General features: G+C 47.4%; 4 protein-coding genes across 4 annotated transcripts; all 4 read right to left on the bottom strand.

Moving 5' to 3' along the window:
* Nucleotides 1-8025: 8025 nt before the first annotated feature.
* Nucleotides 8026-9598, bottom strand: F5891DRAFT_978762 (uncharacterized protein; the record flags this gene model as incomplete). The annotated part of the gene is made up of 6 exons (XM_041376814.1): nucleotides 8026-8154; nucleotides 8404-8690; nucleotides 8771-8882; nucleotides 9010-9094; nucleotides 9485-9502; nucleotides 9555-9598. The coding sequence occupies 6 exons, from the start codon at nucleotides 9596-9598 to the stop codon at nucleotides 8026-8028; spliced, it is 675 nt and encodes a 224-aa protein (XP_041228039.1).
* Nucleotides 9599-17870: 8272 nt separating this feature from the next.
* Nucleotides 17871-18962, bottom strand: F5891DRAFT_1186577 (uncharacterized protein; the record flags this gene model as incomplete). The annotated part of the gene is made up of 3 exons (XM_041366720.1): nucleotides 17871-18049; nucleotides 18097-18770; nucleotides 18826-18962. 3 exons carry the CDS (start codon nucleotides 18960-18962, stop codon nucleotides 17871-17873), a joined length of 990 nt encoding a protein of 329 aa, XP_041228038.1.
* A 1503-nt stretch (nucleotides 18963-20465) lies between these two features.
* Nucleotides 20466-22535, bottom strand: F5891DRAFT_1186576 (uncharacterized protein; the record flags this gene model as incomplete). Its single annotated transcript, XM_041366719.1, has 6 exons — nucleotides 20466-20721; nucleotides 20772-20920; nucleotides 20981-21146; nucleotides 21200-21393; nucleotides 21464-21820; nucleotides 22164-22535. The coding sequence occupies 6 exons, from the start codon at nucleotides 22533-22535 to the stop codon at nucleotides 20466-20468; spliced, it is 1494 nt and encodes a 497-aa protein (XP_041228037.1).
* Nucleotides 22536-24931: 2396 nt separating this feature from the next.
* On the bottom strand, nucleotides 24932-25458 carry F5891DRAFT_1186575 (uncharacterized protein; the record flags this gene model as incomplete). Its single annotated transcript, XM_041366718.1, has 3 exons — nucleotides 24932-25070; nucleotides 25125-25313; nucleotides 25379-25458. The coding sequence occupies 3 exons, from the start codon at nucleotides 25456-25458 to the stop codon at nucleotides 24932-24934; spliced, it is 408 nt and encodes a 135-aa protein (XP_041228036.1).
* Nucleotides 25459-26580: the final 1122 nt, after the last annotated feature.

Below are 26580 nucleotides of genomic sequence, written 5' to 3'. Positions count from 1 at the left end.
GGCGCTATAGGGCGCGCAAGCGCGGGAACGCGCGCGCGCGTATACATCGTGAAGCGCGGGAATGGTGCGCGCATGGCGCGCGTTGCGTGGGAAAGCTGCGCCTCATATAGAGATAGCTGCGGGTAGCGCACAGAGTAATGCTATGAGTTCGTGCTGTATACTCCTTGGTGAAAACTACCATATCACGCCATGAGAGGCATGATTCTCTACAACGCGCATATCTGATATCTGCCGACTCGTCGTCGCCAGTCTCAGTCACTACACCGGACCCTTCCGGTTACGTCACGAACGTTAGCGGACAATGCCCCTCTTAGGGCTCCGCATAACAGATCTATTTGAGTGCGTAACAAAAGATTCAAGTTACCTTTTTTTGCGCCCTGCCACCCGCACGGCCCATTAACCGACAGACACCACAACTACCTGGATCCCGAAGTACCCTTGGGAACGTGATCCCAACACTCCGGACTCCGAAGAAGAAGAATCAGAAGAAGACCATACGTCCTCCGACGAGTTTCCCGACGAACAACCGTACGGCAATCTCAACTCGAACCCTGGAACAAGAATGTCCGGAGGCCCCACCCAACAACCGACAGTGGTCATATCCAGGCCAGAACTAAAGGCTGGAGTACCACAGAACTATGATGGAAGCATCGATGATTCCGAGCGCTGGATGTACTCGGTGGAGACATACTTCCTCATCAACCCGATGATCTATAACTCCGACCAAACCAAGGTCACTGTTGCACTCCAGTATATGAATGCTGGAGATGCCCGCGTCTGGGCCGACACCTTCTACCGAGAAACCTTCGCCAAACCGACCACCGACTTCGGCACCTGGAAGGACTTCAAGAAGGCTTTCTCCGAATCCTTCCACCCGGTCGACCGGATGACTGAGGCTCTAACCAAGCTTCACGGTTTGAGCCAAACCGGCGACATGATGCCCTACATTGTGATGTTCAAGACCCTGTCGTCCACTGCTAGTCTCAAGCAGGACATTGCCCTCATCCACTTCTTCGAACGAGGGTTGAAACCAGGACTTTGGACCGCCATCTACGGGAAGGAGGTCATCCCCACCACCATCGACAAATGGTACACTGCCGCGACACAGTTGGAATCCAACTACAAGCGATCAAGAGCAGTTGTGTCCAACAACAGATCGGTATGCCCTTCCGGCCACCGGCACGTCCCAAAGCCTCAGGTCCGCCAACGTGATCCTGATGCTATGGACGTCGATCGTTCCCTCACGCCTGAAGAACGACAGAAGTGCTTTGATAAAGGCCTTTGCTTCAAATGCAAGGAGAAGGGCCATCGAGCAAACGACTCCCGGTTCCACCCGAAGGTGCGCCGAGGAGACAAGAACGACAAAGAAGACAAAGGCAAGAAGCCAAGCAAGTCTGGCGTCCGCCAGCTTGACGAGGAAGACATGGAAGTCAACCTTGTCAAAAGAAAGGATTTTTAAAGAGAGGGCTTGTCGAACGGTCAATTCCCTCTATCTGCGCATTGTATACTAAAGCTGTTGGTAAATCCAACGAGTTTCGTGTCCCGGTGACACTTTTCTCTTCTTGCAGTGCCAAAACCATTCAGTCAACTGCAATCATCGACTCAGGGGCAGGTGGGAATTTCATTAGCTATGACTTCGTCAAGCGAAATGGGATCCGGACCCACCTACTCAAGAAACCCTTCCGGATCACCACAGTAGACGGGAGCCCGTCCTCGGCAGGACAGGTAACCCAATACTGCATGCTATTCATTCGTCTCGATCGGAGACTTATGTATGGAAAGTTCAATGTAACGAAACTTTCCAAGCATGATGATCTACTTTTTGGAAAACCTTGGCTTAGTGCCATGATGCCCAATATCGACTGGAAGGCCAACACGATCTCCCTGCCTGCGACCAATAGGTCAAAGGAGGTGGAGAGGGAACTCAACGCCTCTCGACGAGAAAGCAAGGCCAAGCCATATCTCTTTCATGGAGAAAAGGCTGTCCTAGAAGAACTCGACGACGAGGACTTTTCACCCCTCAAACGACTCCCCGAAGGCACTCAACATTGCCTCGAAGAAATCAAGAAACGCAAGAAGCGTAACAAGAAGAAGACGGCGCCAATCATCGTGCCCTTCGAAGACACCGACTTCAACACTATGGACGATGTCTGGGTCGGACAGACCCATCTCGCGGATAAAGTTGAGGAGATCTCCACTTATCCCCTCACTGACGATGAAGTTCTAGTGGAATATGCTTCGGACGGAATGTTTGTCCGGATCATCGAGAACATCTCTTTCGACACCCTGCTCACCAAGGACGGGACCTTGAAGAAAGAAATCCAGAAGGCTCTCCACAGACGAGCAAAACCTCTCCAGAACCTCTGGATCCTCGATTCTCAGCAGGACTACACGAAGACCTCCAAGAAAGCTCAAGAATTTGCTATGGAGGACGCGCAGGAGAAGAAGAAGAAATCATTTGAAGAACTGGTACCTTCCTATCTTCATGATTTTGCTGACATCTTCGCAAAGGACGGTCTGAACAAACTCCCTCCCTCTCGGCTGGGGGTAGACCACAAGATCGAAACGAAGAAAGGCTTCATTCCGAAGTCTTCTCGAGCCTACCCGCTCTCGCCAAAGGAAACCAACGCTGTCAAAGCATTTTTGGATGAACACCTCGCCAAAGATTTCATCCAACCCTCGAAGTCTCCTCAAGCTGCTGGATTCTTCTTTGTCGGCAAGAAGGATGGATCTCTCTGCCCCTGCCAGGACTATCGATACATCAACGAATGGATGATCAAGAACGCGTACCCACTCCCTTTGATACCACCCTTGCTTGCGAAACTCAACAAGGCGCAATGGTTCACAAAGGTCAATGTACGCTCAGGATACAACAATATCCTCATTCATCCTGACGATAGGTGGAAAGCCCCGTTCTCCACCTCATATGGGCTCTTTGAGCCCAAGGTAATGTTTTTTGGATTGTGCAATTCACCCGCTACCTTCCAAGCTTACATGAACCAGACGTTTTCAGAAGAACTGAACGAAGGATGGTTAATCATCTATATGGACGACATCCTGATCTTTTCAGATAACCTGGACGAACACCGGCAGAGGACCCGCCGAGTGTTGGAGAAACTCCGCAAAGAGTCTCTCTTCCTCAAACCTGAGAAATGTACCTTCGACACTCAAGAAGTCGAGTACCTCGGTATGATCATTCGACCCGGACAGGTCGCTATGGACACTGCCAAGCTGAAAGGCATCAGCGAATGGCAACAACCCTCTTTGGTCAAGGACGTGCGGTCTTTCCTTGGATTCTGCAACTTTTACCGTCATTTCATTCCCCACTATTCCGACATCGCACGCCCTCTCCTAGACCTAACCAAGAAGGAGATTCCCTTCTCTTGGTCCGACTCCACCGAAGTTTCATTCCAGCATCTGAAGAAACTATTCACAACCGAACTGGTTCTGCGGAACCCCAACTCCTTGCGGCAGTTTGCACTTGCAACTGATGTTTCGCTCTTTGCGACCGGAGCAGTCTTGCTCCAGACAGATAGCAATGGGGATTACCACCCCTGCGGCTATCTCTCCCAGTCCCTCAACGCAGCCGAACGGAACTACAAGATCTACGACCGGGAACTCCCCTTCAGGCTTGGAGGCATTTCCTGGAAGGAAACCCTCATCCGGTCGTCATTTTCACCGATCACAAAAACCTGATCTATTTCCGTTCTGCGCAACGACTCACTCGACGACAGGCCCGGTGGCACCTCACACTCACTAACTTTGATCTGGAACTTCACCACGTTCCTGGAACAAAGCTCGCTGCACCGGATGCCTTGTCCCGCCGTCCTGACCATGCTATTGCCGGTCAGGATAACAAAGATCGCGTTCTCCTCCCCGATACCCTGTTCACCTGTCTAATTGACGCTGAACTCGCAGACGAGTTCCAATGACTCTCTGACGACCCCTCCGACCAGACTGTGAAAACAGCCTTGGACGCTCTCTCTGGGGTGTGCGCACCCCCCATGAAGTCTGCACTTTCCGATTGGAGGTTCACCGATGGTGTTCTCTTCTATAAAGATCGTGCCTACATTCCCCCCGACCTCCAGCATCGCGTGCTGTCTCTGCATCACGATCACCCAACCGCCGGGCACCCCGGGCGTTCGGGTACCGAATGGAACATCAAGAAATCCTACTGGTGGCCCGGAATGGGCTCCTTCATTAGGAAATATGTTGATGGCTGCGCCATGTGCCAGCAGATGAAGGTTAACACCCACCCCACGACACCTCCCCTCACCCCGATACCCTCCTCGGCCCTCCGGCCCTTTGCCCAGGTTTCGGTTGATTTAATCACCGACCTCCCCGAGAGCGCTGGCTACAACTCTGTCATGGTCGTGGTAGACCATGGGCTTACGAAGGGGGTAATTCTCTGCCCTTGCAGAAAAACCATCACAGCGGAAGGAGTAGCCGAACTTTTCTTCAAGAAAGTGTTCATGCGCTTCGGACTCTATGACAAGATCATCTCGGACCGAGGCCCCCAATTCGCCTCGAAGCTAGCAAAAGAGCTGGGACGACTCCTCGACTACCAAGTCGCACTTTCCACTGCCTACCACCCTCAGACAGATGGCCAGACCGAACGGCTCAACCAAGAGCTCGAAACCTACCTCCAGATCTACTGCTGGACGACTCCCTCCAAATGGGCAAAGCACTTGCCTATGGCTGAATTCGTTCATAACTCCCGACGACACTCCGCCAGAAATGCCTCTCCCTTCTACCTCATGATGGGCTACGAACCATGAGGCATCCCCCATCTCTTCCCCGACTCTACTCTACCAACCGCCGAAGACTGAGTCAAGTCACTTGCCAAAATCCGTGAAGAAGCCCTTGCATGCCACAGCCTCGCGCAGCAATGCATGGCTGATCGTTCCTATGGCCAGCGTTACAAGCCATGGAACGTTGGTGATAAGGTATGGCTATCCGCCACGAACCTAATCACCGGATTCCCTTCTAGGAAACTCACCCCGAAACGATATGGATCCTTCCCAATCCAGAAGGTCCTCTCCCCCATCACGTTCCAGCTAAAGCTGCCTGCCAGCTGGCGTATCCACCCCATGTTCCATGCCTCGGAGCTTTCCTCCTATCAGGAGACAGAAGTGCATGGACCGAATTTCACCGAACCTCCTCCTGATCTTATCAATGGAGAGGAACACTACGAAGTGGAAGCTATCCTCCAACACAAGGGTATCAGATCGCGTCGCCGGTACCTCGTGTCTTGGGTTGGCTATCCTGCCTCCGAACGAACGTGGCTCCCTGAAACAGAATTAAAGTCCGCAGCGGAGCTCCTGAAGGCGTATAAGAAGCGACTCAAGATCGCTTCAATTGCCATCTCATGTTGATCAACAAACGCCACTGCAACTTCGCCTACCGCCCTCACTACACGAGGGCTGACCCCACCGACGAACCCATTCACACCAACACCGAAACCTTCCATTGCCAACAAATCTGCAATCGCCACTGCCCCACAAAACCCAAACCCATCGACAAACAAAGACCCATTACCCAATACCCCACCTACGCCACTACCCAAGGAAAGACGCTTCATTATGCCGGCTTCAGCATTGTCTGTTTCCTCGCACCGATCCGCTACCTCTCATGTGTCTGCCTCCGACCGCGACCTGACGAGCCAGCCAATGCCTGGCCATGATGAGCCCTCCCCCCCGGGATATACCGTCTTCCGACAACCATCCCTTCGCTCAGTTGTCCAAGATAGGCAATGGGCCTACTGGGAAGCAGTCATCTGCGATCCCCAGTATGCACTTCGACTTGACAACTATCTCAACCGCACCAATGACGACATTACCATGAACCTTGTCCAGGCCTTCAGGGCCACCGACGCCCTCACCGGCGATATCGCCAGGATTGACTTGGCTAGGGAAATCTCCCTATCCACCGTCTCGACCAGATATAACCAAGGCAAGATCAAGTGAGCCTTGCTAAATCTGTTTGAGCTCAGGAACTTCCATGCCGCTGTCATGGCCGTTGAGGAGGAGCGGGCATTTAATCCCCCTCCCGACCCGCTTGCAGTTGTCGAGCGTGCTGTCTATGACAGAGCTCCGACCCCCTTCCTTCCCCAACTACCCCGCTCCGAATCACCAGAGCACATCTCCAATGTCACCCAGTTGACCAACCCCGAGATCGACCGTCTCTACGAGGAATACGAACACGAGCTCTATGCTCCACGTAACCCTTCTCCCATCCCTGATGTCGACACCATCTCTATCACCATCCCAGAGTTGGATGAATGCCCCCCTGATCCACCTGTTCTCAACCCCGACGATTGGGTACCCACCGAGGTGGTCCCACACCTCTCTCTTGGTTTTCCGGAACCCCTCCCTACTCCGCAACGCCGAAATCACCGTGCTCGTGCACGATCCATCCTGTCCCTTGGACTACCCCTCTCCCACGTGCATCGCCCGCGCACCCAGAACTTCACTAGGCACTATCCTCATGAGGAAGCCCAGGAAGACGCCATCAATGACGCACGTCGTGATGCCACCGAGACCACCCAGGTCTACCGCAGCAACATTGTCTGCCGCCAGTGCCGTGTCTTTGGACACAAACAGAAACACTGCGCGCAATACTTCTGCCACATTTGTGGGCAATTTGCCCCAAAACATCTCACTCCCTTCTGCCCTCGACTCGATGGCAGAAAGATCCTTCGCCGTGGAACCTCTTCTGACCGGTTCTACAGGGACATGCGCCAGCTCGAAGCCGCGTATGACCAGGATGCTGCTCGCCTCAAGCAAGAACGTGAAGAGAACGCAATCGAAGCCGCCTCCTGGCTCGAAGACCTCGACTTCGACCCCGAGTGGTATAACAACCAGGACAACTACGTTCCCCTGGACAACAATTAAGAGTTCGTGGAACTCTACCTTGAAACGGGGGTAATGTTACAAGTAACATCGGCTACATGGCCCCCCTATCATTTTTCCCCTTCGTCCTCGCCCTCATATGCCTCCGGCTCATACTTCTCTACCGACTATCCGTTGACCGGATCCTTGGGACCATTCCCGTCCCTCATCTCCCTCCTATCACACCAACGTGCGCATGTGCCCTCGGGCTATGACTCGTTCTGACTCGTGCCACCAATGTGGCTTTCCTTATCTTGTCTTATCTTTCCTCTGACTCATGCGTGCTGCACATTGTATCAATTACCGTTGGCTCGTTCCAACGTTTCTCGGTCTCATTCCGCATTCGACCTCACATCACTAATTAGGCTCTGCTACCAGCGTACCTATACCCTTTCTGTTTCCCCTTTGCCCTTACCTACAGTACGGTAGCCTTGCCCTTAACCCTTTCCACTTAGTATAAGTAGTCGGTCACTCTGTACTAGATTCCCTAAGTTCAATCTACTCAATCTTCCCTCGACATACTTCCCTCTGAAGCCCCCTCAGCTTCAGTCTCTAGTATCTTTTCTTAGGTGCTCATCGTGCCTAAGTCTACCTCGATCGACTACTCATTGTTCGGACAAGACTGTCCTTACTTTGAGAACGTCAGTGACTTTGAAGACATCCGTCTTAGAAGTCACGTGACACGCGCATCTCTGATATCTGCCGACTCGTCATCGCCAGTCTCAGTCGCTACACCGGACCCTTCCGGTTACGTCACGAACGTTAGCGGACAACGCCCCTCTTAGGGCTCCGCATAACAGATCTATTTGAGTGCGTAACACAACTTACAACATGGATCGGGAGCATAGTCACCCACTGGGGTACTCTGACCATGACAGATATAGCCTAGTAGTGGAATATGGGTACATGCATGAACACAGATTCCCTCCGCGTGATGATTACAATGACCGTGGCCATGGGTCAGTTCCCCAGTGCAGCGGAAGTTATTATAATACAATCAGGCTTATGAAAGAGGATATCAAGGAGACTCAAGGTGGGCTTCACACAGCCCATACCATGGTCCAACTTCCAGCTCGAACACTCAGCCAGCAGAGTATCCCATTGATGCACCTGCTTCCATTTGATTATTATCCTCTCATCTCCTTCTATACTTGTCCGGCTTTGTTGCCCTCCAAATAGACCCTGTCTGCTTGCTGCTTCCTTTCTTACTCATACCCATACTCCTGCTGTCCATCGCACCACAATGTTCATAGTCCCTTGATACCTAGTTGTTTGCATTGCCTTCGTCATCTTACAGTTTTTGCACCTTGCCCTTTTGATATGATTGACTTGTCACACAGTGTTGCTATTATCCTTGAATACATTGAGCGCATTACTCAGACCAATGTGTGAAATTATCATCAATACATGATGAGAAAAGTGAGAAAAGCATTCTATCTACAACATAGAACATATGTAAATGTGCAAGATGATGCTCCCCACCCTCGCAAACGGTCCTACCACCCTCACATACGGTCCTACCCATCCTCACAGATGGCCCTCCTAACACTCGCAAACGGTCCTCCCCACCCTCCCAAATGGTCCTCCCAACATTCACAAAGGGTCCTCTCCACTCTCCCAAACAGTCCTCCCCACCCTCCCAAATGGTGCTCCCACCCTCCCAAACAGTCCTACCCACCCTCCCAAATGGTCCTCTCCACCTTCCCAAATGGTCCTTCCCACCCTCCCAAATGGTCCTCCCAACATTCACAAAGGGTCCTCTCCATTCTCTCAAATAGTCCTCCCCATCCTCCCAAACAGCTTTCCAACACTCGCAAAGGGTCCTCTCCACCCTCTCAAATGGTCCTCCCTACCTTCCCAAATGGCTTCCCAACACTCACAAAGGATCCTCTCCACCCTCCCAAATGGTCCTCCCCATCCTCCCAAATGGCCTCCCAACACTCGCAAATGGTCCTCCTGGACATCCTGGACTCCTGGTGGGGCCACTAAATGCTATATGGATGTACTTCAGTTCACAGAGGATAAGGGTCATGCACCTCAAGAGGAAAGTTGCTGAAGTTTGAGAAATGGGTGGCAGGTTCTTGCAGGAGGGACGTCTTGCAGATAGGTTATCACATACCAAGAAACCCATCTCAAAGACCGTGGGAAGCTCTAAAAAGTGCTGCCAAGGGTGGATAATGTCATATAGATATATCTTAAGTGGACTATAGTCCTAAAAGTGTGATATATCATTCAGTCTGGCCATCTATGATCCAAATGGATGTATCCCTTGGTGGATCCCAAATGCTAGCATACATAGCCGCATTTTTTGCATTTTTGAAACTCAGCCATTTTTTATTCCAGGATGTATTATGTCAAAATGCACCAATATGTTGCAAACACAATCATCTCTTAGGGGACCCGCAATGCGAGGGTCTTCACCTGAGGCCGAGTCTAATGGAGCACATTTATGCAAGAGTAAGATACTGAAAAACATCAAAAGTATCAAAAATGTGATTTTCTATATCTTTGTTCCTGCAGAAGGATCCTATGTGTGTTCTGGTCTAGCTATATGATAGATCTACTGCAAATATACATAGAAATAGACTCCTCACCTCAATTTAGGTCCAGTCCTAGAGGAAAAACTTTCACAGGGGATAAACCACTAGGAGAGGGGGAGCACACCATGCAACAAGGTATTGTCCTATAGTCCTGAGCTCCTGATACATTGTTCCTATTGTTAAATAGATGCTGGGAATAATTTTTGCAAGTCTATTCACCCAGAAACCAAAAAATGTGAACCTATTTTGTGTTTTCATGTATATATGCTGTATTTATTTATGTAAGACACTTCAGGGGGTCAAATAGAGATGGGAATCTACTCATATATACTCATAAACATGTTCTAAACATCCCAGAACACCTCCCTATCAAAGGGGCAAAAATGCAAAAGTGTTTTCTAAACTACCCTATGTTGAAAGGGCCCTAGAAGAGGAGCAGGCACACAAATTGACAAAAAAAGTGGTCTATTACATTATATTATACATAGATATACTAAACTACTACTTATATATGCACAGGGACATATTGTGGTGTGGTGGTGAAGCTGCAGTGAGGTGGGGAAGGGTGTGGGAATAATTGATATTGTGGAGATTCCCAAAAAGGTGATGTTTTTGGTGTAGTGGGGAAATTCCCACAGTAGATGGCCAAAAATGCGGTGTGGGGATAATGTGGGGAGGCCCTAATATGAGAAGCCATCTATTTTTAACTGATGTAGGTACAGTATGGCTAAAAATACAAAAATGCAGAGTGTGGGAATAATGTAGGAGGCTGCAGGCCACCAAAATGGATATGTTTTGTGAATTACCACACATAAATACATCCTGGAATAAAAAATGGCTGAGTTTCAAAAATGCAAAAAATGCGGCTATGTATGCTAGCATTTGGGATCCACCAAGGGATACATCCATTTGGATCATAGATGGCCAGACTGAATGATATATCACACTTTTAGGACTATAGCCCAAAGGGATACATCCATCCACCCACATGAGGTGCATGAGATGGCATATATGGCATCAAACTTAGTGACTTTGGATGATCTGAAGTCCTACGCTTCTTGGACCCATACCAAGTGGCACCCCAACAAGGACCCCGGAAAAAACTCAACCAACTTTGCGCCCAATGGCGACAAAGGCATTAAACAACGCTGGCTTCGTCCTCTCTCCTCTATTTCTGTCTATTACTAGTCTCTATATACATAATAAACGTACTACAAAATCCAAAAACAACAAAGGTAAAACCATGGCTCCAATGCCAACCAAACCTTCCCAAACTACTAACCATGCTCCAACCACATCTGTAACACCAGCCACTAGAGGCCAGAAAACAACTGCTAGCAAACCACTCTTATCCAAAAGTAAAGAAATAGAAAACCACCTAACCGATCTAGACGTCAGATCCAAAGTCAAAAACAATATCATGGCCAAGAAATTACCATTATCACATGGCCTAGACCTTCCTATCGCATGCAACATCATAAAGCAAATAGCACATGCCTTATTGGAATATAGCATCACAGCGGAAGTCGGAGCAACACACGTCAACATACTCTGATCTATGGCAATACTACTCATCAAAGCTGAAAAAAACTTAGATGCAGCAAACCTCATAGAGAAAGTTTCAGCCCTGATACAAGGACCTATCATGCAGCTAGAAGAGAAAGCCAGGAATATAGAGGAAGCAACGGTGGCCCACAAGGAGGCGCTGGAACATGCTGTCACCGAGCTACATGGCAACTTAACCAATTCATCTGATAGCATCGAGAAAGTGGTCCTAAACGTAACCAAGGCGTTGCAAGACATACCAAAAGTTACTCATCCTGAAGGAATGCACACATATGCAAATGCAGTCAAAACTAACGCCCCTCCCCCACTAACCAAACTTCTAGCACACGGAGAAGCACAAGCAAAGCAAATCCTCCTAGACAGGCGCTCATATGGTGAAATAGACACCCTCAGAGGACTTACTGAAGCAGAACTCGTCGCAAAAGCCAAACTAACTCTAGAATTAGTAGAAAAAGACAGCCTCACCATCCCTCAAGGCCTCACCTTCCAGTCAGCACGAAGACTTCCACATGGGGGCATCCTATACAAACTCGACTCAGCAGAATCCGCCAAATGGCTCAATTCCCCAGTGCACTGAGGGAAATTCACAGGATGAACCAAAGGACAGCACACACTATCATCACCCTCAAATCTAAGGAAAGTGCCAACCAAATACTCCGTTTCGGCACAACCATCGAGGGCAAGAAAGTATTTGGACTCAAACTCCTCCCGGAACTGACTCGATGCCTCAAATACCAATCTTATGATGGATCACATGTTACAGCAGAATGCACTCAAGAACATGACACATGCGGCACTTGTGGCACACAACATCACACAGCAACATGCAAAGTAGATGATCCTAACTACTATCATTGCGCTAACTGTGACTGCCAGGGCCACGCCTCATGGAGCAGAGACTGCCCAACATTCATCAACAAATGGGAAAGCTTCAAGAACCGAAACAAAGACTCAAGATACCGATACTTCCCTACCGAAGATCTACTCACCTAGGAAACACAAGAGAACAACAATGAGCAGTACGCAGAACCCCCAAGACCAGTATGGACCCAATCGGTAACGGACACTAACACCCACAGCAACTATGGACGACTCTTAATGAAAATCCCTCAAACAAAACCTCAAACTCAACAACAGAACAACAAGCAAGAACACCAAAAACAGCAACAGCAAACCCGACCACGCACAAACCCAAACAAGATCCCAATTGGATACAGCTCCCAAGCCCGTCTAATGAGCAATTGGCTAGCCTCTCAACCAACCAATGGACACAACGAGAACATGCAACCACACCCCAACACCTCAGAATCACCTCTTCAAAACTCCTCCGCTCACACCACGCCTTTATGGTTCCTGCCCTCAACCCCAGACATCTATGCCAAAAGCCCTCTCACATCCGACTTTGAATAAATGCAGAAAAACTGTAATGAACAACCCCCTCACACTGACTTCAAAATTTGGCAGCAAAACTTATGAAAATCTTCTAGCGCCTGGGAGCACATGCTCCGAAACCTCAAACCTGAAACCTACAACCTCGCCTGCATACAAGAACCCTTCCTCAATCCTGTAGGCCTCACGAACGCCTCCAACCTGAGGCGATTTTGGGATGTAATATATCCCACCAACCACCACTCAAACCCCAAATGCTCGCAAACCATCTTACTTGTCAACAAGAAACTGTCCAAGAACAACTGGCATATCATCCCGCTCGACACGCCCAACATCACAGCAATTGAAATACACAGCAACTTTGGAAAAGTATGTATATATAATATCTACAATGCATGCAACCACTCCAGGATGCTCCAGTTCCTGGAAAGACACATGAGAATCGAGGAGACAACCTTCTGCACAGCTCCCTGCGTCAACCCTCGCACTCAAGACGAAAACAGAACAAACAACACCCACGTGATATGGATGGATGACTTTAACCATCACCATCCCATGTGGGAAAAGACAAGTAATGCTCATCTATTCACCGCAGCAAACTTAGATGCCGCAGGTGTACTAATTAACCTCCTAGCTGCATATAACCTCACCCAAGCCCTACCATCTGGTATAGCCACCCTTGAAGCCTCAAACACCAAGAACCACACCCATCCAGACAATGTTTTCTGCTCCGCCGAGATCGAAGACATGTTCACCAAGTGCTTGGTAGAGTATCAGCTATGCCCCATAATTACTGACCACTTCCCTATCATCAGCATATTAGACCTACAGCCAGAACACCAGCACTGCCCAAAGACCAAATTTCAGAAACATAGAGTGGGATGAATTCAGAGAAGCCCTTTCCTCCAATCTTGAAGTGCACCCACCTGCTGATATCAAAACCATAGATAAATTTCAAGCTGCCTTCACACACCTTATCCAGGCCATCGCTAAAACCATGGAGGACCACGTACCAATAACCAACCAATCACCCTACACCAAATGATGGTGGTCGAACAAACTCGACATTGAACAAAAACAAGTACACAAAATCGGTAAGAAGGCCAGAAACCTGCTAGCTCAACGACAAGACCCCATCCATGAAGAATTTTGCCTCGCTCACAACCGATTCTCAGAGAACATCAAGAAAGCGAAAAGGAGCACTGGGAAGAATGGCTTGACGCCATCACACCCACCAACATCTGGGACTTCCATCAATATGCAGCCAGCGACCCAATGGGGCAAATACACACCAGGATCAAGATGCTGAAAGACCCACAAGACCCTAATGGGAAGAACACCATGCAGGACAACGCGAGGGAAAGCGAGCTCCTCTGAAAATGAACATGTTGAGCCCAATTTCATTTATAACTCTCCCATTTGCGAATTCGCACCTATCACTAACAAACAAATCACCTGCACCATAGACAAACTCTCCCCGTACAAAGCCCCAGGACCAAATGGAATATGTAACTGTGTATACAAAAAATGTACTGACCTCCTAGTACCATATATGGGACCCATCTTCCATGCCACATTCACGCTCGAACACTACCCCAAAGACTGGAAACTATCCTCTACAGTAGTCCTATGAAAACCAGGAAGACCAGACTACAGCCTACCAAAAGCCTATCAACCCATCACCCTGCTTGATACCATGGGTAAAATTTTATCTTCCTGCGTAGCTGATGACCTAGTATATATAGCGGAGCACCATAACCTCCTCCCACCAATGCACTTCAGAGGACGCCCGGGAAAATCTACAGTAGACTCCCTCCACCTACTAACGAAATTTGCAACAGATGCATGGGCCTCAGCTGAACCATTTGTATTAATACTATTCTTAGATGTCAAGGCAGCATTCCCCAGCGTAGTGGTCAACCAAATGCTACACAATATGAGACACACTGGAATCCCACTGGAGTACATCAAGTGGTACGGAAAATGACTAAGCAACAGATCGACAACCCTACACTTTGACGACTATCAATCAGACCTTTTCAATGTCTCGAACGGGGCAGACCAAGGATGCCCCTTGTCGGTAATAGGATTTCTATTTTACAACTCCCCTGTACTATGAGTAGCTGATACTAACCCAAGGTGAGGAGAACTCAGCCTCGGATTCATAGAATAGCCTTAGCAGCACACGGCAAATATTACGAGGAAGCGAACGGAAAACTCAAGAATATGATGGAGAAACCAGGGGGCACTTTAGATTGGAGTAGAGATCATAATACTGACTTTGAACTAGATAAAACAGCCCTACTATGCGTATCAAGGAAACGTATCAACAACCCCAACCATAGAAACAAAACCCTTCCCATCCCCCACCCACCAATCACTATCCACAACCATGTCATAACACTATCCAGATCGCACAAGTTTCTCGGAGTAATAGTGGATGACGAGCTCACCTTCAAAGAACACACCACGTATGCCCTAGTGAAAGGCACCCGCTACATGATGGCATGTCAAAGGATGACATGAGCAGCAAAAGGAGTCCACGGTCAATTACTAAAGAAACTATACGAAGGTGTAGTGATCCCAAAAATGCTCTATGCCGCTGATGTCTGGTGCTCAGGATTGATAGTGAAAGGAAGGGGAAAGAAGAATGCAGGACGCGGAGCGAGGGGCTTTGCCTTGAAGATGGAGAGAGTCCAGAGAATGGCAACAATAATGATAACAGGAGGAATGAGAACCTCCGCCACTGATCTCCTTGATGCACACGCTAACATCCTTCCATTCCAGCGGCTACTGCGCAAAGTCTGCCACAGAGCCATCCTACACATGATCACAATGGACAAGACTCACCCTCTCCACAAGGGAATCCACACAGCATACAACTCATGTACCAAAAGAGACTTCAAAGGCTGCAAAAGACACCCGTCACCCCTTCATCACCTACTCAACAAATTCAAACTTAATCCACACAACATCAAAACCATCAGCCCAATTCGCCACTACCCTAAATGGACCCCCGATGTCACTGCAGAAATAGCAGGCGACATGACCACAGCAGCCTTGAATGATGCCTTCACAGAGGAAGACTTACGTGTATATTCAGATGGCTCGGCCATCAATGGAGGAGTAGGAGGAGCCGCAGTGATGATGAGAAATGACGAGATAGTGGGGGAAAGAAGGTTCTATCTAGGAAGCGACCAAGAGCATACAGTCTATGAAGGAGAGCTGGTGGGAATGATACTGGTGGTAGAGATGTTGAGAGAGGAAGGAGGAAAAGGAACCATGGCCCTGGGCGTTGACAACCAGGCGGCCATCTTCGCCACCAGAGTGTTTGCCTCCAAACCTGGGCACTACCTTATGGATAAGTTCCACGATGACCTGCACAGGCTGATACCAGCGCAGGATGACCGTAAACTGAAGGTACGGTGGACACCCAGCCATCAAGGAATCCCAGGCAACAAAGCCACAGATGAGCAGGCCAAAAATGCAGCAGGAGGAGAGAGTAGCGCACCTGGAGAACTCCCAAGATCCCTTCTTGCCACAAGAAGCAATATCAAAACCACCCTGCCCATCAGTAAATTAGCTCTAAAGCAGCAGTTCAGAGGAGGGATCAAAGCCGAAGCGGCAATAATCATGAAGAACTCCCCATGCTACAAATGTCTCCATGAGATTGATATGACAGCCCCATCAAGGCACTTCTCCAAGCTAGTAGAAAAACTTCCACAATGACATTCATCACTGCTCTTCCAGCTCCGCACAGAACATGTGCCCCTGAATAAACACTTACACCGCATTGCAAAGGTCCCCAGTCCCACCTGCCAGCAATGTCACTGCCGTGAAGAAACAGTCCATCACTTTCTACTTGCCTGTCCGAAATACGCCAGACAGCACCTCACACTTCAGAACGAGATCAGTCTGCAAGCCAACCATCTCAAGAACCTGCTGAACAATTCGAAATGCACCAAGCCCCTTCTCTGCTTCATAGCGAGCACACATAGACTAGAGCAGATCTTTGGGGATGTCACACCCCCTGTGGATGAAGAAGAGGAAGAATGACATGAACACAAAACTCCCAAACCCTATCGCCTTTAGCTGGCCTTACCAGTCTTCATATCACACCTGGACATGAACGCACACCAGAATGATCTTTTCAAACCAAACGTAAATTAGAAGTAAATACCTGTATGTTTTGTCTACCATAGGGCAGCGCCCCAACGGACAATAAACACTGATCAATAAAATAAAATAAAATCTGAAGTCCTTGACGATGTAGAGGCATTTTTTTGCCATGATTTGTTTGGGTAAATGCGCTCCATTGGACTCAGCCTCAGGTGAAGACCCTCACATTGCGGGTCCCCTAAGAGATGATTGTGTTTGCGACGTATTGGTGGCATTTTGACTAGAAGTGGCTTGATCTGACATAAAATGGAAGTATGACCGAATTCAATATTATAGAATTCAATTGTGACGAAAAAACTGGTGCAGAATGTGCACAAGCAAACGGTGCTCTGAGGACAAGTAAGCGACATGCAGAAAGGAGTCACGTCAGTAAGATACTTATATCCAAGCTCGAAAAGGGGCCTCTATGGGTGACACTGAGTCATAAGGCCCAGAATCAGACCAGTATCGCGTGTTGATTCAACTTGGTTAAATAAATTTAACCCTGAGTAAATAGTTTTCGCACTATATCGCTACGGCCCAAAGCAGCAGTGGTGGTGTAGAGCGGGAGGTTTTTCCTGGTCCATATCTCTTCAAGGTCACAGAACACCTGCTCCTGGCAGTATTATCCATAACCATAGCTAATTATCTACACATGGTTATACTTCATCTTCATGGACCCTCGAGGATATCCTTCGTTATCTGTTATACATTACCTTACTCCCATTGCTCCTTAGTACCTGCTGTCCCACTTATATAATGGTTGATTGATCTTGATCGTAATTGTTGGAGTGGGGCGCTGTGGCAGGACAAGACGGTTGTGGCAGGTGTCCTAGCTCGTAGTCGGTAGTCCTCATGTGTGTCATAGTCTGTCCTCGATAGACAGAGCCGTAGCCTCCCGCTATAGAGGTTTGGCCTTGGTTCCCCTTGCAGTCCTACCCATTACATCATACCTTACTCCCACTCCCTGCTCCTGCTGTCCTGCTTATATAATGGTTAATTGATCTCGATCGTGATCATACCTACTCCTGCTGTTCACTGTCCCACTTATATAATGGTTGATTAAGCATACCAGGGTTCAGGGCCTTCAATGTTGTAGCTTCTTGAGAATGGCATGTCAATCACACGAGTTTAGAGATTAAAAGTCTGTATTTGGTATAAACAGAAGGTATATCAAAATGTACCGATAGTACTAATGAGCCGTGTTGATGGATGGGATGGGAGCTGCAGTTGCCTCGAGATGAAGGAGGGCGGGCACGATACTCCACTTGGTGAGGAACACATCTCTCATGGACCTGCGCAGGGCTGCTTGACGTTTGGCATAGCCTCAGATGCCTTCCAATGAAGCATCATCTAGGCCTACCCTTCGTGTGGCCTGCTCTTCCCACCACGCAGCATGCCATGCAAGAAAAGCACTGACGTGCCGCATCTCTTTGAGCAGGAGTTCCACTTCTTCAACCCACCTGTTTGCATGGGCCCTCGATCTACACCATTTGACTTGCAAAGCTATCAAAACATTCAGCAGCAGTACTGACACAAGAGTGGTCACTCACCTTCTGAGAGAATTGCCTCACCCTCCACCCCTGCAGTAGCTACACCTTGCACTTTCCATATCCATGACAAGGTGCGGTTCCCGCTTGACTCTCCAAATGCATTGTCTCCCATCCCTTGGGTGTCCCCATCCTCTAACTTTGGCAGCTCTGTCGTCCACGCATTCCTGGCAAGGGAGGGTGCGAGAGTGCTTAATGTGTTCCAGGCTCTGTGATAGCGCTCAGCAGCCACAGATACATGAACTTCGACATTCTTGATGATAGCACCTGCATGTGTATTTGCCCGTTGACCGCGAATTTGAGCATCCTTGAACTTATATAGGTGTGTTCGAAGGCAGAGCTGCTGGTGGAGATCATCGAGGGCGTCAAATGCCTGGGCATGCTGTAAGTCCCACTCATATTCGGAGAGACTATCATTGCATGGAAGCAGTGTCTCTCGCCTAATCTGTGACGGCAACCACAGCTTGATGTCATAGGGTTTCTCCTCCTGGATAGAATCTATACTAGACTCAATGTCGGAGGTTCGAACACAAGCTACTGAGGGGAGGTACAGCAGCTGGATCTTACACCATTCAGCAATCTGGCGCTGCAATGCATTGCTGCGTTCCTGGAACTTTGCAAGCTGTAGGTCGGTGGCATGAACACTGAGGGTGCTATGGTCATGCTGAAGACGACATCTGCGTCATAGTCACTCAGTGTTGTGTAAATGGCAAAAACCAGAACTCGACTCACTGTTGATCCTCATAGTCTATGCCAGAGGAAATTAATATACTTGGGGAGATATCAGAGTGAAGCGCAACATTGACCCCATGTTCTAGATCCCTGGCTTCTTTTTGTGAGAGACTGAGGTGCACGGCAGCTTGTGACATTGCTAACAGAAAAGAGAGAGGTTAGTATCTTACAAGGGCAAAACATAGGGCTTATGTTTGCTCTTTATCTCGAAAGGATTGGGCTGTGATCTGTCTTCTTCCCATATTTCCACTGCCGACTTCCATGTTTCAACTTTGTTGGGTCGCTCCTGTGATAGCATGCGATCGAAATCTTCGAAATCACGTACATGGAGACCACGTTCTGGGATAGCTGACTTTATCTTGCACAAAAGGCTGATACCTTGATGAAACATTAGATACATAGCGAAGTATGAGTTAGGTAAAGAAGAACTTACCGAAGTTTGTCACTTTCTTCCAATTGAAATCCCCAAAATGATCATCTAGGATGCCTCTCTGTGAGCCTGGCCCCATCTCACGTGTGCTTGTTGCCACTGAATTGATGTTGGCCCAACCACACTCAGGAGCTTCGCCATCAGTTCGACCAATGCTGTCATATCCCGTATTCCGGACCTACATCTGATAATATTCCCACGCCTCATCCGGACCTTCGGATATCCTATCCATGTCTGCAGTCCTCTATCCATCTGGATCCCTGCACCTCCGCACATCCACATCCAGATCCCTTTACCTTCGCAGCTAGCCTGCATCGTTCACCCTTGTCCCATTGCCCTAATATTATATCTTGCATATCCACGCATCTCATCCGGACCACATCCGATGCGATCCTATCCAACATATAGATACATTTCCTATCCGATATACGATAAGCTTCTTGATTCATTTCCTGTGCATATAACGTTAACACAGCCTATCCGGTATTCCTTGTTACCGGTACCTCGGTTATATCTATTACCGGTATGCTTACTGATCTGTTAACCTATGTTCATTTCCGACTCACATTTGTCAACCTTTGCATATGCTTCATACATAGCCTCGGACTCTGCTTATTGATCCTTCTGTTATTTCTCTTAGTATATAAACTCATGTATATGTCTTGTAGTACCTCAGTCTGAATATCATATTAGTCCTCGCACTAGTCTTCACTCTAAGTCCTCATATCAGTTCTAGTCTTCCAACTTAATTGATATCCATCTCAGGCCTAGGGAGTTTCTCCCTAGGCCAGAGCTCCGCTCCTCCGCTCCTCCGCTCCTCCGAAGTTCCGGAAGTTCGTCCGGAACTTTCCCACGGTCCTCCGGACCTATTCTACTTCGGACTTTGTCCTTGCAGCCTTTCCTCTGTTTGCTTCTACTCAGGACAAGTCCTGAGTAGCCATTACACATATCTGTATTAGGACGAAACCCCATTGTAATTTCCGGAAGTTCCTCCGGAACTTTCCCGCACTCATCCGGAAGTTACTTGTACCCGTCCGGAAAGTCCTTCCGAAGTTTCCCGCGCCTTCAGATGTCCTTCGGATGCCTTTGGACGTCTTTGGACTTTCCTCGGACACCAATCTGAAATTAAGGGCACATACTCGGGTAAGGGGCGCAGCGCACGAGCTGAAGCCAAGCCCCTCAGAATCAGTCCTACCCTTTGTGCATGGTCTTAACAAATGCCCTCAATCAGGTTATACGAGAATGTAATTTGGCAAGCAGCAATGTGAGCAGGAAGGTGAAACTTGGGGATGAGGAATACAATAGTCTTGTTGCTGAGGTCAAGATGAATTGCAGAGGGATATCTTGACATGCGGTCCCAGAGGTTCTTACTCCATTGACAAGTGATATCATATGATATGTTGAGAACCATGATGTCGCGAGTCTGTTGCAATGTTGAGAAGAGCAGATAGTCCATATTAATGTATCTATCATATGTAAAGTCAATTTAGGTATTAGGGTCGAAAGGGTCGTGTACCTTTCGCCCTTCTGGAGGTCGCCAACTGCACATGGTCGTTTGAGATTGTGACGAGCACAGTCCACTGTACCTACACCTGTGGCCGCCAAACCTCGTGCATTTTTCGTGTCTGCAAGATTCACAGCACTGTGACGAGCGTACATGCTTTTCTGATCAAAATTGATATCATATGAGTATGCCTGACTTGGGGAGGGAGGGAGGAGAATCACCTCTTGAGGCAGTCTTCCTGCTTCATTCAGAAATGATTTAAATTCGTGTTCTTCAACAAAGTATGACAACCCCCAACTCAGACCAGGGTCGACTTCGTCAGAGGATACATTTTTCCTTGCCAAACGGAAGTTTGCGTCAATTGCCAGGAAAAGGGCATATTTCCAACTACATGATAACCATTTTCAGTATCCTGCAGAGAAAATCACTAGACAACATACTGAACTTCAGGCAGGGCCTTTTCCCAGTCATCCAGCATGTTCTTTCCTGGCTGGGGACATGCAGGACACAACACTGTGCAGGCACCTGGTGTAGCAGCGCAAACACCAGCAGGGTCATGTCCATAACCTGATCGTTTAAGGAGAGTGATGCTGCGCCACTGCTTTATCATTCTCAGCAACGCCTCATAACGATCCTGTAATGGAACAGTCAGAAAGCAAAAAACAAGCTGTGTGACATCAAGAACTTGCCTTGGGAGGACTTACTCCTGCGTTATCGGTGAGACGAGCCAATGTCTGCCAATATTCGAAGGTGGATGCCTTGGACTCAAAGGAGAGAATATGAAAGTGGTGTAGAAGACGGAAAGTAGTGGCACTCCTTGGATCAACAGTTGTAGAAGGGTACCACCATGTATGCAACAACTGAACAATGGGAGATTGTGCAATTTCACATGCACAGAAGTCGAGGGCAATCTCATGCACACCGTTGATATTGAGCACTACAAAGTCGTCGTAAAATGCTGTGGATGAGTTATAGCAACACTCCCCGCTGGGATGTCCAAGCTGGACACGTAGTCCAAGGACTTTGAGTGTCGTATGGGCAAAATAGCCATTATTCCAGTGCTTTGAAAAGAAAGTTGTGGTAAACGTGTTCCTAAGACCAAAAACACAGTACATACCTCAATTCTGTGCAATGGGTTTGCACGATGCTTCTCCACAGTGCATCATTGACAGTACAACTCTGTGGAAAAGCAATCTTTGCACCGATAGAGAGGAGGGAGTGGGCATTCTGCACAACCTCGACATAAATATTGAGAGATATAATCACCGCGGCCATCCAGTCGAAGCAGTTCAAGAAGGAAGGTATCTCACTCCAGCAACCACGAGGACATCAGGAGATTCTACACAATGTTAGAATCAGTCACAAAAACTTGAACAACACAACTCACACACAAAAAGAACTCACCCCTGCTGTGCGTTTATGCTTTTTAGGTCCCTTGTCGGTTTCTGCGAGATAATCTATGTAAGCAGCATCAACAACATTGAATTCATTGTGTCCATTATCGTTGAGTGGTGAGCCGGGGGCTACTGCAGGAACATTTGGCGTCGTCATTGGGCCTACAAAATACTCTGTGCGCATGGCAACACGTCCAGGTCCTGTGATAGTATGGGATATGTGTTTGTGCAGCTTGTGGTCGCCAGAGGTCTCTTGTGGTGCATGCATGGCTTGTTGACGTGCAGCTGAGAGATTTTGACGCTGGGAGGCCTGGTGTGCTGCGTTCAGCACATGCCACTGGCGCTTAAGTCCCTTGTCACACTGCTGGCGGCTTGGACCCATGACTCAGATACAGACTCAAGGAAGTGCTTGAAGACTTACTATTTATTCATGCAGCCATATTACTTCGCAGTAAGAGTTCAAGCATAAATAATGTCACGTGTCTGGTCAATCTGCTGTTCTAGTCTATATGCTACCTAATAGTAATTTTTGCGGATTCTCCATGAAGTGTGTACACCACACCATAGCTGCGCACTAAACCATCTTTCAGTAATTTCCATTGTGCTGTGCAAGGCATTTGCTTGCTTGAAAAGTTCATGTAGCTACATTCATGCAAATGCATACTAGATAGTTGAGAACTGAATCAATGCCAATACTCACACACGAAGACCCTTCTGATGCATCAACTCCCCCATAGAGTGAGCAACGCAGATCTCCAAAATTCCCTCCACATCAAAGTAGTACTCGATATCCTCCAAATATGCAAGTGTGGTGTTGAGATAACGACAGACCGTGTTAGCCGCACAAAACTCGGCTGCTAAGGAACCACAATAATCATGGATTTCATCTTGAATAGGGATGGCTTGATTGAGCAAGTCTCGGACCTTGGCTACCATATTTGTGACAATGGTTTTATTGCCATTGTCAGCACGGTGTCTTCTTAGATAGATGATCTATAGATAAACACCTATAAAAACAAATATCTCCACGCATGGTCAGCGATTCAGACAAATATCAATGGCTGATAATGTGGTCGTTCGTGGGTGGCTGTTTACACTTCCCAAGCTATGTCAGACCACAGTACTTCTGTAAGGTCAGCAACAATGCAGTCAATCCAACAAAAATGAAACTGAAATGAAATCACTCCAACAGTATGGCAGTGATTGAAAGACGAAAGAAAACTAGTCAACCCAACGGTATGGTGATGACAAAAAGAAACAAAGAAAAAAAGACACCTCTTCAAACCTTCCTTCAACAACAATGCCTTGTAACAATTGTATCTCGAAAGAGTTGTGTGGAATTACAGCAATCAACCCCCTCAGCACAAACAGGTAGAATCAAAGGTCAAGACTAATCAATGCTCAGTAGAACTCTTAGCTCACTGTTGAACCTGCTGCCAAGGAACTCACGATGAGTATTAAACAGAATCAGGAACGGACGTCCTTGGTTTCAGTACCAAGTCCCCTATTCAACAACTAAAGTCTAGCAGACAAGGAAGATCCTGGCTCAGTATCACTACTCAGATGAGTGAGGTCAAGTGTTACTGTCAATCCCTAAAGTCTCCCCACTAAACTATTCGGAGTCTAGATGGATGAAAGAGACAACACAAAAGCTTCTGAAAGTATGAATGAAAGCTTAGCACTGAAACTTGAAAGAGAAGAAAGAGAGAGGATCACAGAGAGAGAGAAAAGAGAGAAAGAGCGAAAGAACAAAAAAAAAGAAAAACTAAAACAAAAGAGTGACAGAAAAGAAAGACAAAGAAAGAAAGAGAGAGAAAAGAGAAAAAGAGAAAGAAGAAAACTAGAAAATCAAAGAAGAAAAAATAAAAAATAAAAAGTTCTGTCGGTCGTTGAGCACAGTGAGCTCAAGGTCTTGGTCGTCGTTGGTGGTGATGAGCTAAGGGTGTTGCTGAATGCTGATGCTGATGAGCTTAGGGGCTTGCTGGTTACTGAAAGTTGCTGGCTGACTACTGGTTACAATGACTTTGCTGAAGGTACTTGACAGCCCTGGTCACTGTTGTTGACAATGATCACACTTCACACACAATTTTATTCTGAAAGTGGGGCTAAAAAGCTCTCTTCTTTGGGCAAAAATTTGGGTCTTATATACAAAAAAAAGGGTGGCTGTGCTACATTTTCCCGCCATCTATGAGGGGTGAGCTTAGTCAGCGGTACCAAAAATCATTTTGCAGGGGTTGCTTATGTTGCACCAAATGAGACCATAATTAGTCAGCATTAGTCAGCATGCTTGGGCTGAGTGTTCTGTCATCACTTGATTTGGATCAAAAGTCACCTGACTTAAGATCATGTGATTTAGCATCATGTGACTGAAGGGTCATGTGACAGGCTGATTGTGCACTGCAAGAGAAATATTCATGATCATTGGTGTTCCGTTCTGATGTCACTTTGTTGAATGAGAAAATGACGCGAGGCAAGTATTTAGGGTTTTGAGGAAGTTTTCCCAGGGTAACCCACGCGAGAACTATTTTTCACAGTCACCTGACATGTGTGGGATTCAGCCTGAGTCATTGTTGAGGATGACTAAGCAAAATTCATCGCAGAATTAAATATACAAAAATATTCAGCCTGTCCAAGTTCCATTGAAAAGATGAAATGAAATATTTGTCTGAGCTGCATTCTGGCTTTAGAATAGAGGGAAATGGTTTCGTAGTGATTTCTAGGGTATTAGGCTCATGGGAGAGCATTAGTCATCCATGCACCGAACCAGTTTGGTGCAGGTCAACGGTCATCTGTATATGTGATGCTCTTGACAAACTGAAGCAAGAGAGCCTCGGTAAATGCACGAGGTTCGTTGATCAAAGACAACATGTCGTCTTTGATCCTTTTGATAGCGAGCAGACATCCTGGCAGATCAGATCTGTTGGGTATTAATTTTATGTTCATGTCATTGTCTATTTATAAGATGACATACGGTATTATGTTGTCATCCGAGTCATTCTCCTCAACATTGCCGGAATCATCTGACATCTCCAGCTCATTTTCATCTTCCTCTTCATCCGAGTCATAGCGATGTAAGAATCTTTCAGCAGCTTTCTGGAGCTCTGATGGCCCCGTGTCCTTTTCAATATGAAGCTCTCTCCGCCGGCTTAAGATTCTCTCTCTGTTTCTTCAATTGGTTGACTCAGGGACGACTGGACACAATTAATAAAAGTAAGTTAGACTTACTTTGCATAATGGCATCGGTTTTTTTCACGACTTGCTTGCATTTTTGCTTCGAGTGTCTTATGAATAGAAGGATGAGGCATAATTTTGAGAGGCTGTAGTGTTGCGGTGGTGGTTGATAGAAAAGGTTGAAAAGAAGCAGTAGCTTCTTGAGCGTGCCATAGAGTCAGACATTTGATAGCAGTCGGACTGAAACTAATAACATTATACCTAGCTAGCCAGTTAAACTGTGTTGTGATATATCATAGATTTATATTTGTATTGATAGCTAGCTAGGTATAATGTTATTAGTTTCAGTCCGACTGCTATCAAATGTCTGACTCTAGCCTTGAGTGAGAGCAATAGCTTGAATCATTTTGCAAACTCGTAGTGTTACATAGTTCAATGTCATTTGCAATATTGATAGTAGTCGGACCTAAACTAACTAGCTAGGAACAGAATGTCAAGTTAGGAAAGGCAGTAGACACAAGGCATAGGGTCAGCTCACCTCATATGAAATCACACGATCGAGCACTTAATTGGAAATTTTAGAAACTGCAAACATGGTTTAATAACCGGTCGCAGAAGAGCGGTAGAGCGGCTGTGAACACAATGACCAAATCGATCACAAAGCTGATGGGAAGTAGAGCGAAGGGCACACGAGTGCACAGCAAGGTTGAGGTGTTCTCGAAAATGATGTACAAAGACAACATACAAGAGATGGTGAAGAAGGAAATCGAGGCAGGTGCCCTGGCCATGAAGGAAGAAAGGCTCCGAGGCATGAAGGAGCTTACTAGGAAGGCGTATGATGCTTCTAGTCAAGAGGTTCGCACTTTGTGTAAAGTAAAAGTACAAGAAGAGCAAGACTTGAAGGCTCAAGTTATTCTTCGGAGACTTAAGGGAAGTGGCGTGTGTCCTACAAATGAGCAGTATGCGAAGTCAGACCTTCCTTCCTCTGTGGGTTATCTACTATATTTCTGACAAATTTTGCATCAGGGCGCTCGAAGAATGCACTGGTCCTATCTCACAATTTCTGCAGGCTATCCAGCATATGGCAGGCTTTGAATGGACTGTCATTGGCGCAGGCCCTGATCCTCGCCTGGATGGTAAACTTAATGTACTGACATATGTTTTCAAATTTGTCAAGCTTCGATTACTACATGCCTCACGAGTTTTTTTTAGTTACCACACAGGCATCAATTCTGCAGGCAGGAATTGGCATGAAT

This window comes from Suillus fuscotomentosus (genome assembly GCF_016647785.1).
Source record: "Suillus fuscotomentosus strain FC203 chromosome Unknown F5891scaffold_17, whole genome shotgun sequence".
NCBI lineage: Eukaryota > Fungi > Basidiomycota > Agaricomycetes > Boletales > Suillaceae > Suillus > Suillus fuscotomentosus.
This window is presented reverse-complemented; position numbering and strand designations above follow the sequence as displayed.